General features: G+C 43.5%; 1 protein-coding gene across 1 annotated transcript in view; it reads right to left on the bottom strand.

Annotated features, from left to right (window-relative positions):
• Window positions 1-14,029, bottom strand: part of TPH2 (tryptophan hydroxylase 2) — an 88,763-nt gene that overhangs the window by 69,562 nt on the left and 5,172 nt on the right. Inside the window, exons 3-5 of the mRNA XM_024122934.2 lie at window positions 13,421-13,613; window positions 13,220-13,320; window positions 8,379-8,446 (exon numbers count right to left, since the gene is read on the bottom strand). Of these exons, the coding sequence (XP_023978702.2) occupies window positions 8,379-8,446; window positions 13,220-13,320; window positions 13,421-13,613 (362 nt within the window). The remainder of the gene's footprint in view (window positions 1-8,378; window positions 8,447-13,219; window positions 13,321-13,420; window positions 13,614-14,029) is intronic.

Raw genomic sequence — 14,029 nt, 5'->3', positions numbered from 1 at the left:
CTAGGAAAAACTCAGCATCAGTAATCCTCCAGCTCACACATAAGCTAAACCATCACAGCTACCTATGATCAGGGAAACCCCAGTATGCACAGCATTGGGCATCCGGAGGTAAGAGGAGGGGCAGCAAACAGCTCTACCCCGTATCTGTCTGGAGCCTTTGTCTCTGATCATCCATCTCCTTCCTTTTCTGTACAAACCTATGGCTGACTCCTGCTGAGTCACCTCGTGAAGAGAAAACCGAGGAGACGAGACCTCCTGAGAAGTGAGATGTTGGCTTGGAAGCCCAATATGTTTATTCCAAGGCAAATCCATTCCACAATTATGAATCTATTCAACATCGCCATCTCTCTCTCCCCGATGGCGCTGAGTAGAAAATTCACAAGCTCACCCAAATTGAGCCTGCTGGGCTGGGTGACTGCACTTTTCAAATATGCTAGTCCCCATTTGGGGCTATTTTGTTTTAGAGTCTCTGTTTAGCTGTGTACTTACACTCCAAGCAAATGAATCACACAGGGTGCAATTTTGTAAATCAAACAATCAAGAAATAAATAGGCTAGCAACTAGAAAAAGCCAGAGAGGGACAAATCCCTGGCAATTGTTTTTCAAGCCTCAGCCCAGCTGTGTTTATTTCTAGCCGATATCTATCCCACGAGGGTCAGGCTTCGGGCGGGAGGAGAGGAGCGCAGGGCCCGAGAGAGCAGAGCAAAGTCGCTGTGCAGGGCGAGGACGTGGCTCTAACGTGCCAGGGCCAGGCAGATGTCCTGGGCCCCTGTCCTGGGCGCCTCGGAGAGACAGCACAGCCTTGAAGTCAGACAGGCTCCGTAGAGTCTGAAGTGTATTAAGTACACACAAGAAATGTGCATTTCAAATACGCTGAATTCTGTAAAGAGAATGACTTTTTAAAATGCCAAATCCCTTAGTTCTGTCACTGTTATATTCAACCTGTGTGTGATGCCACCTATGTCAAAGGGAAGTGCTACGGCCACTTCCAGACCAAAAAGGAGAAGAAGGAAAGAAAAGATGTGCCTTCTTGAGCAAAGAAAGACATTTAGATTCTATAAGAGAGGTACCCGTGAAAGAGATCTTATTCAGAAACTATTCTGGTCGCCGGGAAATAAACCTAGAGCTACAAAATATTTACTTTCATTCTACTCTTCAATTTACTACTCAATTTCAGCGAAACTAAAGCATCAACAACTGGTGTTTATGCAGGTGACACAATCTGCTGTGTCACCTTTAGTAAGTTTCTTCATGTCTCTGAACCTCAGTTTCCTTATCTTCAAGATGAGACCAGTAATGGCAGCTATATCTCAAAGGCTTATTGTGAGGCTCATGAGAGACCATAAGCAACGTGTTTAACACAACGTCCAGCACATGGCAGGAATTTAAGAAAAGGAAGCTAAAACTGCCTGAGCCTGACGGCTGAGAAGTCCAGCTTTGGTGAACATTTCTACCACCATCAGCCATTCAGAAATGAGTCTAACACAGCCCAGCCACCATCTGCTCCCTCTAACCTTAGCTGAGACTCACTGGCCTGCGAAGGCATTGGAGAGAGGCAATTTTTCAGACTGACGAAGCAAGCTATGTGCATAAGTTACCTGAAACTGTAGTGTACACGTACACACACACACACACACACCCCGCATATTTTTTTAAAAGCTCCTTTAACCCATTCCATCGTGGAGCCTGAAATTCCCTAATTCGTTCACTCCTTAAGGTACTTTGTTCATTTTAGGTGAGCTTAACAGATGATTACATGGAATCGAGGAACCATCAGCTGCTTAACACTTGATAATAATAATCATATCTATCACAGATTCAACACCAGTTTGTACCAATCAGCCCTGTAATCACTGATAATCCTCCCAACCATACAAGGTAGATATTGTGCCTATTTTAAGATGAGGGCACTGAGACCCAGAGACTAGGTCAGTGCTCATAGCTACAGAGCTTGTAAGTGATGGAGCAGGAATTCAAACCCAGTTCTGTTTAGCTCCAAAGCCTATACATTCTGCCACATGTTCCACTACACCATGCTACCTCTGCTTTCATGAGAATTAGTTCTGCAGAAAATGCATTAGTACCCACTGTGGTAGAGCAGTTAGGGAGGGTCTTAAAGAAATAAAATTAAACACAATTTAAATGTATTTGGTAGCCAGCCTCCAAGACAGTCCCCAATGAACCCTACCCTCCTGGTATCAATGCCTGTGTGAAGTCCCCTCCTGCAGTGTATCAGAGCTGGGCTATGAAACCAACAGAGTATATCAGGAGTGATGGTAAGTCACTTCTGAGGCTAGGTTATAAAGAGCATGGTGGATTCTGCCCTGTTCTCTTTTGGACCACTTGATTTGGAGGAAGCCAGCTGCCATATCTTAAGGACACTCAGGCAAGAAACTGTGACCTCCTGCCAACAGCCATGTGAATAACCATACTGGAAGCAGATCTTCCAGCCCCCGTCCAGCCTTTAGATGACTGCTTGCCTGGTCAACACTTTGACTCCAGCCTCATGAGAAACCCTCATGCAGAACCACCCAGCCAAGCTGCTCTTTAATTCCTGACCCTCAGAAACTTTGTGAGATAACAACTTTGTTGTTTTAAGCTGCCCAATTTGGGGGTCATTTGTTATACAGCAATGAATGATACAGTACAAAAATCAGACGGAAGTCAGGGCTTAAAGAAAGCCTTGGCCAAGGGGAGTGAAGAAGGGTATTCACCAAAGGGTAATAAAAAGATCTGGTGCATGAGGGTAGACAAAAAGCAGAGATGGGTTGAAGTGAGAAAAATATTGTAGCAGTAGTAGCAAATACTTATACAGCAGTTCCTGAGCAGTGGTCAAAGTGCTGTTGATATATGAGCTCATTTAATCCGTACAACAATCCTATAGAGCAGTGGTAGAGTTATCCCCACTTTACAGATAAGGAAACTGAGGTACAGAAGACAAATAATTTGCAGGCGTCACTCAGCTGGTAAGTGGTGAAGGTGGAATTCACCCCAGGCAGTCCAGTTCCAAGTTCTGCACTCTTAACCGCTCCACACACTGTCTCTCAGATCAAAACGAAACTGGAGAAAGCAACATAAGCCCTCCAAGTGGGTCAGGGGTCTGAGTAAGCCCCAAGCTTTTGGTCTAGATTCCTTCATTATTGTTTTGATAAAGGTAATAATAAAGTACACCATAGAGCAATGTTCCGTTGATTTCATTTAACCCTTAAAACACTCCCAGGAGAGGCAGAAGAGATACTATTATCTCCATTTTACAAAGGAGATACTATTATCTCTATTTTACTGAGGCTGAGCCATGTTAAGGAATCACTTGGATTCCTCAGTCTGAAATCAAATGAGTTTTCTTGGCAAATTAGGGAATTTTTCAACTTTAAGCAAATTCTGATATGTTGGAACTCCCTTGTTTACCTTGCTCGTTGATATTTGCATTTACCTGTTTACATTTCAGAGTCCATGGACTAACAAAATAATAAATCAAAGAGGAAGCAGCCCCATGAAAAGAACATGAGATTCATATACCACCTCAATTTCAGCCAGAAGAAAACACATTCATAACAAAACACAATCACAGTAATATTCAATTTAAGCAAACAAGAGTGGCAAAATTAAAGTCAGAGCTCGGGGCCTCTTTCCAAGACAGTAAGATGGATTGAAATAACTACGGTTACCCCCATCAAAGATATAATTAAATTAAATATGCATGCCCATTTTTGAGGAATAATCATTACAGTAGCTCCCAAAGAAAAAGGTGTTTATTTCTAGTCAGTTGAAAAAATATATATTACTGAGTTTTCTTCCCCAACAATACAGCGATTGTGAAGCCTACAGAAACGTAGCAAAGCTAATGCCAGGCTTAAAATATGAAGGTGCCAATGGCAGAGAACTGGAGAGTCTCAGACAAACCTAACAGCTACACCATCACAGTCATAATTTTCTCTTCCTCCTCATGCCATCTGTCCCCCGCCCCCAAGCACTTCCATTTCATCTGAACTGCACGTCTATAGGCCCTTCACACTGTCTAATCACGGGGGGCTTATTTTTCTGTTTATACTAGGATTTCTTTTATTTGGGTGGAGGAGGACGGGGTGTGATCTGCCCGTTGTCTCACCGATTATTTTAGAAACAGTGCCCTCCCCATCCGCAGCCTTCCTTCTCAGCTCTGCTATGGAGAATGATATTTGCATTAATGAATGTTTCCTCTGCTGTTACTGGTCAGGCAGTTAGGCCTTCCAGACCCTCGTGGCCCCGCTGCCCAGGTCTGTCTGCGGGCTTCTGGGTAATCAATCCTGTTTCTTGGCGGCGCTGTCAATCAGAAACTCCCCCGAGTGGCACCTATGGACAGTTCCCAGCATGCTGAACGTCCCCACTCCCTCTCCCCTTTAGGTTTCATGGTAACACGGACTTTGAGCCTGCTGTTTTTCCATCATCGAGTGGAATTTTTTTTCATTTTTCTCTGCTTGTGTTGATCTTTCCCCCTGCTTTATCCTCTCAAGACTATCATAGAAAATACAGTGTTCAACACGAATTCCCCAGAGGGCTTCTTGGCCGTGGTTTCAATATACATTATTCTGTATTTCTCTTTTCCTTCTCTTGATCTTTTGACACCTCAGACTCCATCCTGCCAATTGCTACAACACCACCACCAAATACACCACCATATATTTGACTTCTTCTCAGTGCCCATAAACCTGAACGAATTACCAACAGGGAATTGAGTTATTCTCCCCATGTCCAAATAGTCCCTAATTTTAGTATTACCAAACTATATTTGCAGAGATGGCACATGCTGGATTTTTCACCCCAATTTCAGATCATCTTCTCTTCAAGACAGTGGTTCCAAGCTTTGGTTTGGAAAATCAGATCGCAGCACGCTGCCCGAAGCCACGCAAATGAGCTTATTTTAAGTAATTATTGTATTGATGTCTTTTTCCTTTGCTCACTTGGAAAGCCATCAGCACTAGAAAAATACGTATTGCAATTAGAAATTGCATCTTTATTTTCTGTTAAACCAAAAGGAAACCTTCCTTACTGCATGACACCCTGGAGACCGTGGCTCAGACCCACTTGGGATTTGCGAGCACCTGTGCCCCACCCCACCAGCACTATTGCATGAGCTTGTACGCGCATGTGCGCGTGCGCGCGCGCGCGCACACGCACACACACACACACACACACACACACACAATGGCCAGCCCTTATCCATTCTCAAGGTCATACTCAGAGAAGCCACAGCAATGATGGCATGAGGGGCATTAAGGAACGATCCTTTTCTCTCTACTTTCCTCAAGTCTTAGGTTTGTGTTTTCCGGGGTTAACCATTCCTGGCAGGCACTTTCCTCACGCTGTCCACGTACAAGAAGCACCTAAGGCAACTGGCGATCTGTTCTCAGTATCTTGGCAGCTTCCCGCACACCCAAATGGGGATACGATCGCTTTCTATGAAATCTCTCCATAAACAGCGAGGTTGGTCAGCACGAAAAGTATCAGTATATGAGCAGCCTTTAAATGAGAAACTGGAGGAGTTTCCTTTCAAGGATTACTTCTAGGGACGTTTGAGCTATAGTATTTGCTAAGGTGGAGCAAAAACAATGGCGTTAACATAGCTAAAGAATAAACCGGTAGATCAACGGGAAACTGAAGACAGCCTGAGGAAAGGGAGAGGATGTAATAGCAGTAACAGGCACTTATGATCACAAATCATGTGCCATCTCCGTGCTCAACACAGCACATGCATTCTCTTTCGTAATCCTGACATACGTCCCAGATGGAGGACCTGAGAGGCTGAGTGAGGCTGCTCACCCAGCTAGGAAGTAGTGGAGCTACAACTCGAACCCCACATTGTCTGACTCCAAAACCCTAGGTTTTAATCCCTTTGTTATTCTACGTAGTCAGCATTGTCCAGGGGAGAGGGTTAATGTCCCCGGATTCCAAACTCTCTTAGCTAAACGCCCTTTGCTTTGACTCTGTGTCCACCGTAAAGTGTAATTTGGCCTTTCTGGCGTCATGACAGGGGGAGTTTTGTGAGTGCTGTGAGAGTAGTTTCTCCCTGTGTAATGATGAATTGGTGGTGCCCTGCCTACCTCAGCCTCCTGAACTAAGAGTCAGGCCCCTCCAAACCGGGACCAGATCCTGGAATGCTCTACCTGCATGCAGCCCTCCTTTGTATAAAACCTCCACCACGTCCAACCTCCAGTTTTTACTTTTGTCTTCCATAGACACCAACACCTCAATTTCACGCTTTAGCTAAGGGAAAGTGGCAAATGCAAACTCGTGTTAACACTTTGAGGGCCTCACCCTCCATCGTTTTAACTATATGCTCTTTTCCTCTCCTCTCCACATAAGTCTGTTTTCTTTAAAACCATAAGACCCCCCCATTATCAATGCTCCTTGAAACTGGTTGACTCATACATACCAGTTTTATTAGTGCCACCACATTATCAGCTTGTCTTTGTCCAGTTTCTTGGCTCTAGTAAGAAGAAATAACTAATATTTGAGGTAGTCCCTTGATCACCATGCTAACAAAATCTTTTATGTACATACGTACATATTTTGTTCTTATATATATAATACATTACATATAGCATCTATGTACAAAATACATTTTTATCTATCTGTTTTATCTAAAGAGAAAGTCTCTGCCAAGAACTGCGCTTTTACCAAGTCCTAGGCAGGTCATGCCCCAAAGGCCTGTCCTGCCTACACCCATCTATGCAGATATGACCTGATTCCACAGGGAGGATCTGTGAACCAAGGGGTACCAGTATTAAAGCTCACAACCATTTATCAGGGCCTGATGTGAAAAAGTGAATGTGGCCTATCAGAGTCCTCTCTTGGCATTTGCCTGGGAAACACTGGGAGATGGAGCTAGTGAGTGATGGTGCTGAGGGTAAAAAGGGGGCATGAGGTTGGGCTCGGGCCAGGACAAGCCGTGAGCATGCTGACATTTGTGAGGGGGCAGAAAGTCACAGTTGTCTAAAGAGGGTCGAGAACCTGCTTGGAACAGAGGAGATGGGACTGGAGTAGACACACGTGGAAAAGCGTGTGCCAAAGAATCTTGGCTTTCATGCTAATAAACATGGTGGAGAAAGAGTGAAGGATGCCTGGGGCTTGGGAGGAGGAAGAGAAGAGCAACAAAGCATCAAAGGAGGTTAGAAATGAGCAAATGACTCAATCAAAGGTGTGGTTGGGAATCCTCTCACTTTGCTTTAAGCACCTATATGTCAGATTCCTTAAAAAAAAAAAAAAAAAAAGCAAACACTGGTACCCGCTGTAACACACGTAATGTCCTAAATTCTCACCAAAGACAAACTTGCCCTACAGGACAGTCAAGATTCTCACTAGTCTCAACTGGAATAAGACAGACACTTCCCTCCCAGGTATGGATTTACATTTTGTTCTGATCAGAAGATTCATGTAGTTGATCACATACCAAAGGAAAGACAGCGACTGTGCTACAATGGTCTGTAAGTTTTATTAGTGTAAGCAGAATAAACAGGGCTCTAACATCCATCCCAGCTTTCTAGATGTGGCCTGCGGTCGCGACCACTGCATTGTTGCCCGTCCCAAACCTCCTGTCACTGCCCCTTAGCACCACGCACTAGGCACAGTCCTCAGCCCAGTCCTGAGGCTCTCCAGTTCCATCCCAGCACTGATCCCAGGCTGGATATGAAACTCTTCCATAAACCCTCCAGTTTATAGGAAGCTTCCCTTTTCCTGTAAAGCAAACACATTTCTATTATGGCTGCTTACATGAGTCTTTTCACCATTCTTGCTGAATCCTCTGCTCTCACTGGGGAAGCCGGACATGGAAGGGGGTTACTGAAAAGTCAAGTCAAAAGTAAAATTAGGGGCTTCCCTGGTGGCGCAGTGGTTGAGAGTCCGCCTGCCGATGCAGGGGACACGGGTCCGTGTCCCGGTCCGGGAAGATCCCGCATGCCGCGAAGCGGCTGGGCCCGTGAGCCATGGCCGCTGAGCCTGCGCGTCCGGAGCCTGTGCTCCGCGACGGGAGAGGCCACAACAGTGAGAGGCCCGCGTACCACAAAAACAAAACAAAACAAAAAAGTAAAATTAAAATACATTTTCCAGGCCCTGCAGAGTGTACAAAAATGGCTCCTTGCCTTAGCTGAGCTATGAGTACAATGGTGGAAACGTAGCACTTGGTATGTGGCCCACAACTCTCATTATTTTACAATTATATCCCGGATGTCAAATGTCCGTGTTGGCATTTAAAGCCTACAGAGCTGGTGAGTGTTTAAAATGGTTCGTGTCTACTTTCTGCAAAAGTGAAAGTGAAGAGAAGACAGGTCTGTTTAACACAGCATGTGTTTTTCCTGACTCGCCAGCAACAAGTCACAGGAAAGAGTTACACAGGTACTTACTATTTATAACCCATGGCTACATCCACAAAATACTTCCTTCTCTGTCGATAGACATTGTCTTTAAATCCCTTAAACAGAAAAGAGATTAAGTTATTTAACAGACTGCCAAAAAAATTAGTTGCAGAAGACCTAAAAAAAAATCACTGTGATGTTTATTGAGTATCCAATTCAAATGCAAATTTTTTTCCTTGGATAACCACCTTGATGACACAGGCAGAAGCGAATTGTACTTACAGTAAAACCTCATTAAATTTGGGATGTGTGGGAATTCAGACTAAAGTTAACCTTTCCATGAAGTAGGCAGATCGGTTTAGTTAAGCAAATTGACATTGTGAAAAATATCCTTTGGTTTTCAAGTATCATTTACATGTAATTGATCTTAATTACAAATTAATCTTATCTGTTCATTAAAATAGGTCCCTTTAACATGGATTTTTCACTAAGAACCTAAATTTAATTGCTTTGTGTAAATTACCAATAAGTGTACATGTATTAAAATTCTATCATTCAGAATAAGCATCACCACCCCAAATTAGGATGAATAAAGAGGTTTCGCTGTATGTTATGAGTACAGCCGCACAATGCAAAATCAATTACAAGGGATCCACGCAAGATAGCAGGCTAGCTCCTTTCCCCTCTGAGTTCCTATGGCTCTGACTAGTCTTCAGCCAAGTTCAAGATTTTACCCATCATCATGCACTTGGGAAATTAAACATCCTGTCTGCCATTCTCCCATCAAGTGGAATCCTTCTAAGAGGACTTCCTTGTTTACTCAAGAATCTCCTCTTGTCAACAGACTTTCCATTTTCCTTTCCTTCAGGTACCTTCAGACAATCAGTTCTTTCCAGGGTTGTTTCTTCAGACAGCTGGAAGCCCAGCAGGAGTTGTTTCAATTTAACTTCTTTCCTGCGCAACCCCTGAAAACCTGAAGGGAATCCAGGATATGCTGACCAGTCTGAGAAGGGAGGCCAGGCAAGGAGACAGGCTGCAGGGGTCTTGGGCTCTGGGAGGAGAACTGGGACAGGCCCACAAAGGCCTGGACTACCTCCGCTCACCCAGTGTCCACTCAGACACTCACGCAAGGGGGCTGCTCAAGAGGAACCTCAACTCAGAGAAACTCGTTCTGTTCTCTCTTCCAGCTGAAGGAGAACTGGCCTTGAGGTCAGAAATCTTCACAGGACTGTATGCTGAGCAGAAACAAAGAACGTCCATTGCCAACAGCCTTTCTCTGAGGAAAGACAAAAGGTCACTAACAGAGGGAGAGAGTGAGTGCCCTGAGGTCACCCAAAGGCCCTGCAGAAGTGAAGTACCCCCGCCCTTAAAGCTAGAACTTTCTTTCTTCTGCTACAGATTGGGAGTTTTTAAACTGGAGTTCATAGGCAGGCTTGCGGAGCCTTCAAATGTATATATGCAAAATTTGTGACCATAGTTACAAAATGTGTGACCACCTTTACAAATGGGTATGTGAGCTGAGAAAAGGTCTTCTGACATCGAGGGTAGACATGGTTGCTAGAAAGTATGAATTTCAACACTCACTAGTCACACCAAGCAACCCGGTGGTGGTAAACAAGAATTCCAAGCACCTTGATTACTCAAAAAGAAAGCAGCCCGTGACAAAAGGAAAAGAGTTATGTGAAAAGCTCAGCATCTGTTCCCTGGTTCCTGCCAAACCGGACACCATGGTAACAGTACCGTAATCTGCTGGGCTTCCCAAAGAATCTTGAGTATCTCTCCTTGGCAAACACCTGCACCATTTCCAGGCATGAAAGAGAGTGATTTACTCATCATGCCTCATCAGCCTAGTGTGGCGGTGATTACACAAGTGTTATGGGTGAACCAGAGCTTCCAGCATTGAACTGTGGACTCTGGCAAAACAAGACAGGGATGCTAGCTGCACTAGCGATTACAGAGACACAGCATTCCTTGGCCAGCCATTCTAAATTGATGCCAGGGATAAGGTTACCAGATAAAATAGAGAACACCCATGCAATATTTGGGGCATACTTATACTAAAAAAAAATTTGTTGTTTATGTGAAATGTAAATTTAACTAGGCATCCTATATTTTTATTTGCTAAATCTGGCAACACCAGCACTCAGAGAGTATCTGCTGCACACCACCCTTCCTCTCTCAATTTAAATCAAGAGGAACTTGATTTAAATCAAGACCCAGCTGGCACCCAAAAGTGCTCAGCTGAATGTACGTTGGCTATCCCAGAAAGTCAACCTGGGGGAATACTGGAATCATTTGCGGAGCTTTAAATAACACTCCAAACCTGGACACATTCCCAGAGGTTCTGATTTAAGCACTCCGAGGTGAGACCCTGGCATAGGAAATTTTTTAGTTCTCCAGAGATTATTTGAATGGAAAGCTAGGGCCGAAAATCACTGAGTTAGGACATTAGTTCTCAAACTTTAGAGTTCATCAGAATCTCTGGCAAATCTGTTGAAATGCAGATTCCAGGGTCCGTCCCTGGAAGTTCTGATTCAGCAGGGTTCAGATGAGCCTTAACATATTGCATTTTTAATAAGCACCTTATGCAGGGACGTTGACTCACACTTTGAAAGACCCTCTCAGTGTAGATCCTTGCTACTCAAAGAGTGGTCCGCAGACCTCCACTGTAAGCCTCAACTGGGAGCTCGCTAGAAATGCAGAATCTCAGGTGCACCCATCTGCATTTTGCAAAGATCCTCCACGTGATCTGTTCGTCCATTAAAGTTTAAGATGGACGGACCTACATGTTTAACCCTTTCTAGGGAGCCTCAGCAGCCTGACACATTCCAAGCCCCTTCTGAGCCATCTCAGCCACAGGAGTGCCATCCTAACGTAATAATCCCTGCCTTAGGACTGGAATTATTCCCAAGCACAAAAATTCCTTAGAAACTTTTTTCTATCTTCATCAAATAATAACTTATAAAAAACCACCAACTTACCAATATCAAATTGTGCATAATGAATATTTGGTGTGCTTATAAAAGAAATACATACGGTAAAAAAAAAAATGATGAGTGAGGTAGGAGATTGCTAAGTACTTGCAATTATTTCACATGGCTGCATAGAAAATAAGAGAAGGTATCATAAGGTGGGTGTAATTAGGAGCAATGGAACAAAATTAAGCCCAGGAAAATTTTGCTGGGTATTAGAATAAATTTTTTTGACAGCAAGGTCAGTGGTTCCTGTGGTTGTTCTGACCCCCTTCTCCAGGTTGAGTAATTTCCAAACTAGACTAAGGGGAGCATTTGGAAATAAGAGGTTAGCAAAAAATCCTTTACTGTCCAGGCATTGATCAGGATGATTTAATACAGAGCTTCCTTTCCTGGAATTAAGCATTCACTCTTGCCAAAATGCTTTCCGGTTGTTTTATCAACTAGGCTTTTCAAACACCCCCTTTGAGCTCAATAAGCATTTTATTTCCACTTTTTACATAAAGAATTTGAGTTGCAGAAGTAAAGGAACTTGCCCAAGGTCATCCTGCAAATGAACAGCTGGTGTCTGGGCAGTCCTGTTACTGCTAAGCTCTTAAATCAGGCTTCTGTGCTAATTCTGACTCCTCTGAGGTGGGGAAGGGGAAGATAAACAAATGGATGATTATTAAAGACACTTTTGAGTATTTTTCTAAAGTTCAGGAGCCTTACATGTGAACTGCTGGGAATTATGCTGGCAAATATAACACACTGTCTCTTTGAGCGAATGCAGCTTTTTGAAAATCAGGGAATTGAATTAGGTTTTTTTGACCATTTGTTTGAATGGTATGCTATGAATTGGTTTGAATTTGTATTTTATGCCAAAAGACTGGTCTGACTGAGAAATTCCCTCTTGTTGAAGTTGTCAGTTTCCTTTAAAGCAATGGTTCTCAAACTGAAGTGTGGGCTTGTTAAAACCAGCTCCCAGGTGATACTGATGTGGCTGGTCCCAGGACCACACTTAGAGAACCACAGCATACAGTCTCACTATCAGATTTCCAGATATCCTCCATTTAAATAAAATGAATATCTGAAAACCATTACCCTCAGACCACAAAGTCTCCTATAAGCATGACCAATCTGCTTGGGTTTCACCCTTCAATATGCTCATTTTTAGAGAAGGGGCACCGGGGGGAAAAAGTTGCTTGTAACAAATGAGTGTATTGATTGCTTCTCCCAGACTATTAACTGTACTTCATTCCGACCATAAAGAGGCTCCAGGCCTCTTTTATTAAATAAAAACTGATGTAAAGGGGGAGAGAGGGAATAATGGGAAATGCTTACTACATATCATATTTCTTTAAAGGTGGTCATTTTTATTGGAGTAGAGGAGAGATGGCGATAAATAGATTCAGGGTAGATGGGGAAAGAGAGGCATCTTCCATTAGGGCTTATTCTATCACCCTCTGCCTTTCCACTGAGACTGAAGTCCACCACATTACTCTACCCCTTACTACCTCCAATCAAGGAAAATAGCAAGGAGAATTTTACGCTCTCACTGAGGCCCATAATGCCTAGTCCTCCCCAGTTTCCCAACGAGGTGATGAATTTCAGTTCATTGTTTTTCCAGGGGTCACCATCTTCAAGTATATTTCAGGCTGTCTAATTCTACGGAAATATTCTCCAAGGTTTATACCCTCCTCCTCTCTCCAACCCTTCTAAAAATAAATGCTAGGTGCAAATGCCATCCTTCTAACCTGCTTCCAGCCAACGCATATGTACAGGGAAACTATCATTTAAAAGTCTGCTCTCAGTTATGGGGAATAAATAATAAATTGCTCTATAATACAGCATTAACAGCACAGAATACGGCACACTGCCTGGCAGACGGGCGGAGCTGGAAGAGCACATGTGGAATGGATTTGACTGCACACTTACTGGGTGATCGGCATCCAGCTCAGAACCATACATGAGAACTCTGTGAGAACATTTGTCTAACTCAGAGATCTTCCGGGGAAACCAGGGCACATCCTCTAGCTCTGCTGGAAACACAGTGCAGGTTCAGAATATTAGCTCACAGATTGTATTTTCCCCTTTGCAACATTTGTCAGATTGCAAAATCACCCGACAAGCAAAAACTGGCCTTGCCTTCTTCCTCTGTCCAAACGTTCTCTGGCGGATTCAGCGTCACAATTGTGGTTTGAAATTTCAGTGACTGAATGAGCTCATTGAATTCCGTTTTGCCACACTCACAGTCCACAAAGATTTCAACTTCCGAACTTCTTCGCCGGGATTTCCTGGACTCAATATGAACCATGTTGACATGTTTTTCCTGTGGAAATATAAGCAGCATCTCTTAATCACCTTCAGGGCACAATAAAAGGGATGCCATGGGCCTGCTCTTGTTCAACTCGTAAGCAAAAAGGTACCAAGTGCCCACAAAAGAGGAAAAGACAAGCTTCTCACCGTTTGCTTGACTAAAAGATGGAAATGTTTTCCAACCATTGTCTCTATTAATAAGAATAGTAACTGTGTGTAGGATTTCCTGTCTCATTTTTAACAAGGGGGGGACATTAAGATATAGAAAGGGCCCTATAAAATGTGTGATAATTATGAACTTTATCATTTCCCAGAGCAGTCCACATCCCACTGCTGGTATGCATGATTGTTTGGGAGGAAATTAGTTTATTGTCATATAATCCCCAGATTTATTTATTTATTTTTATATATTTTCCCAAAAAACCTCAA

This window comes from Physeter macrocephalus, chromosome 6, assembly GCF_002837175.3.
Source record: "Physeter macrocephalus isolate SW-GA chromosome 6, ASM283717v5, whole genome shotgun sequence".
In the NCBI taxonomy this organism is placed as follows: Eukaryota; Metazoa; Chordata; class Mammalia; order Artiodactyla; family Physeteridae; genus Physeter; species Physeter macrocephalus.
The sequence above is the reverse complement of the archived record's forward strand: the minus strand, read 5'-3'. Positions and strand labels throughout refer to the sequence as shown.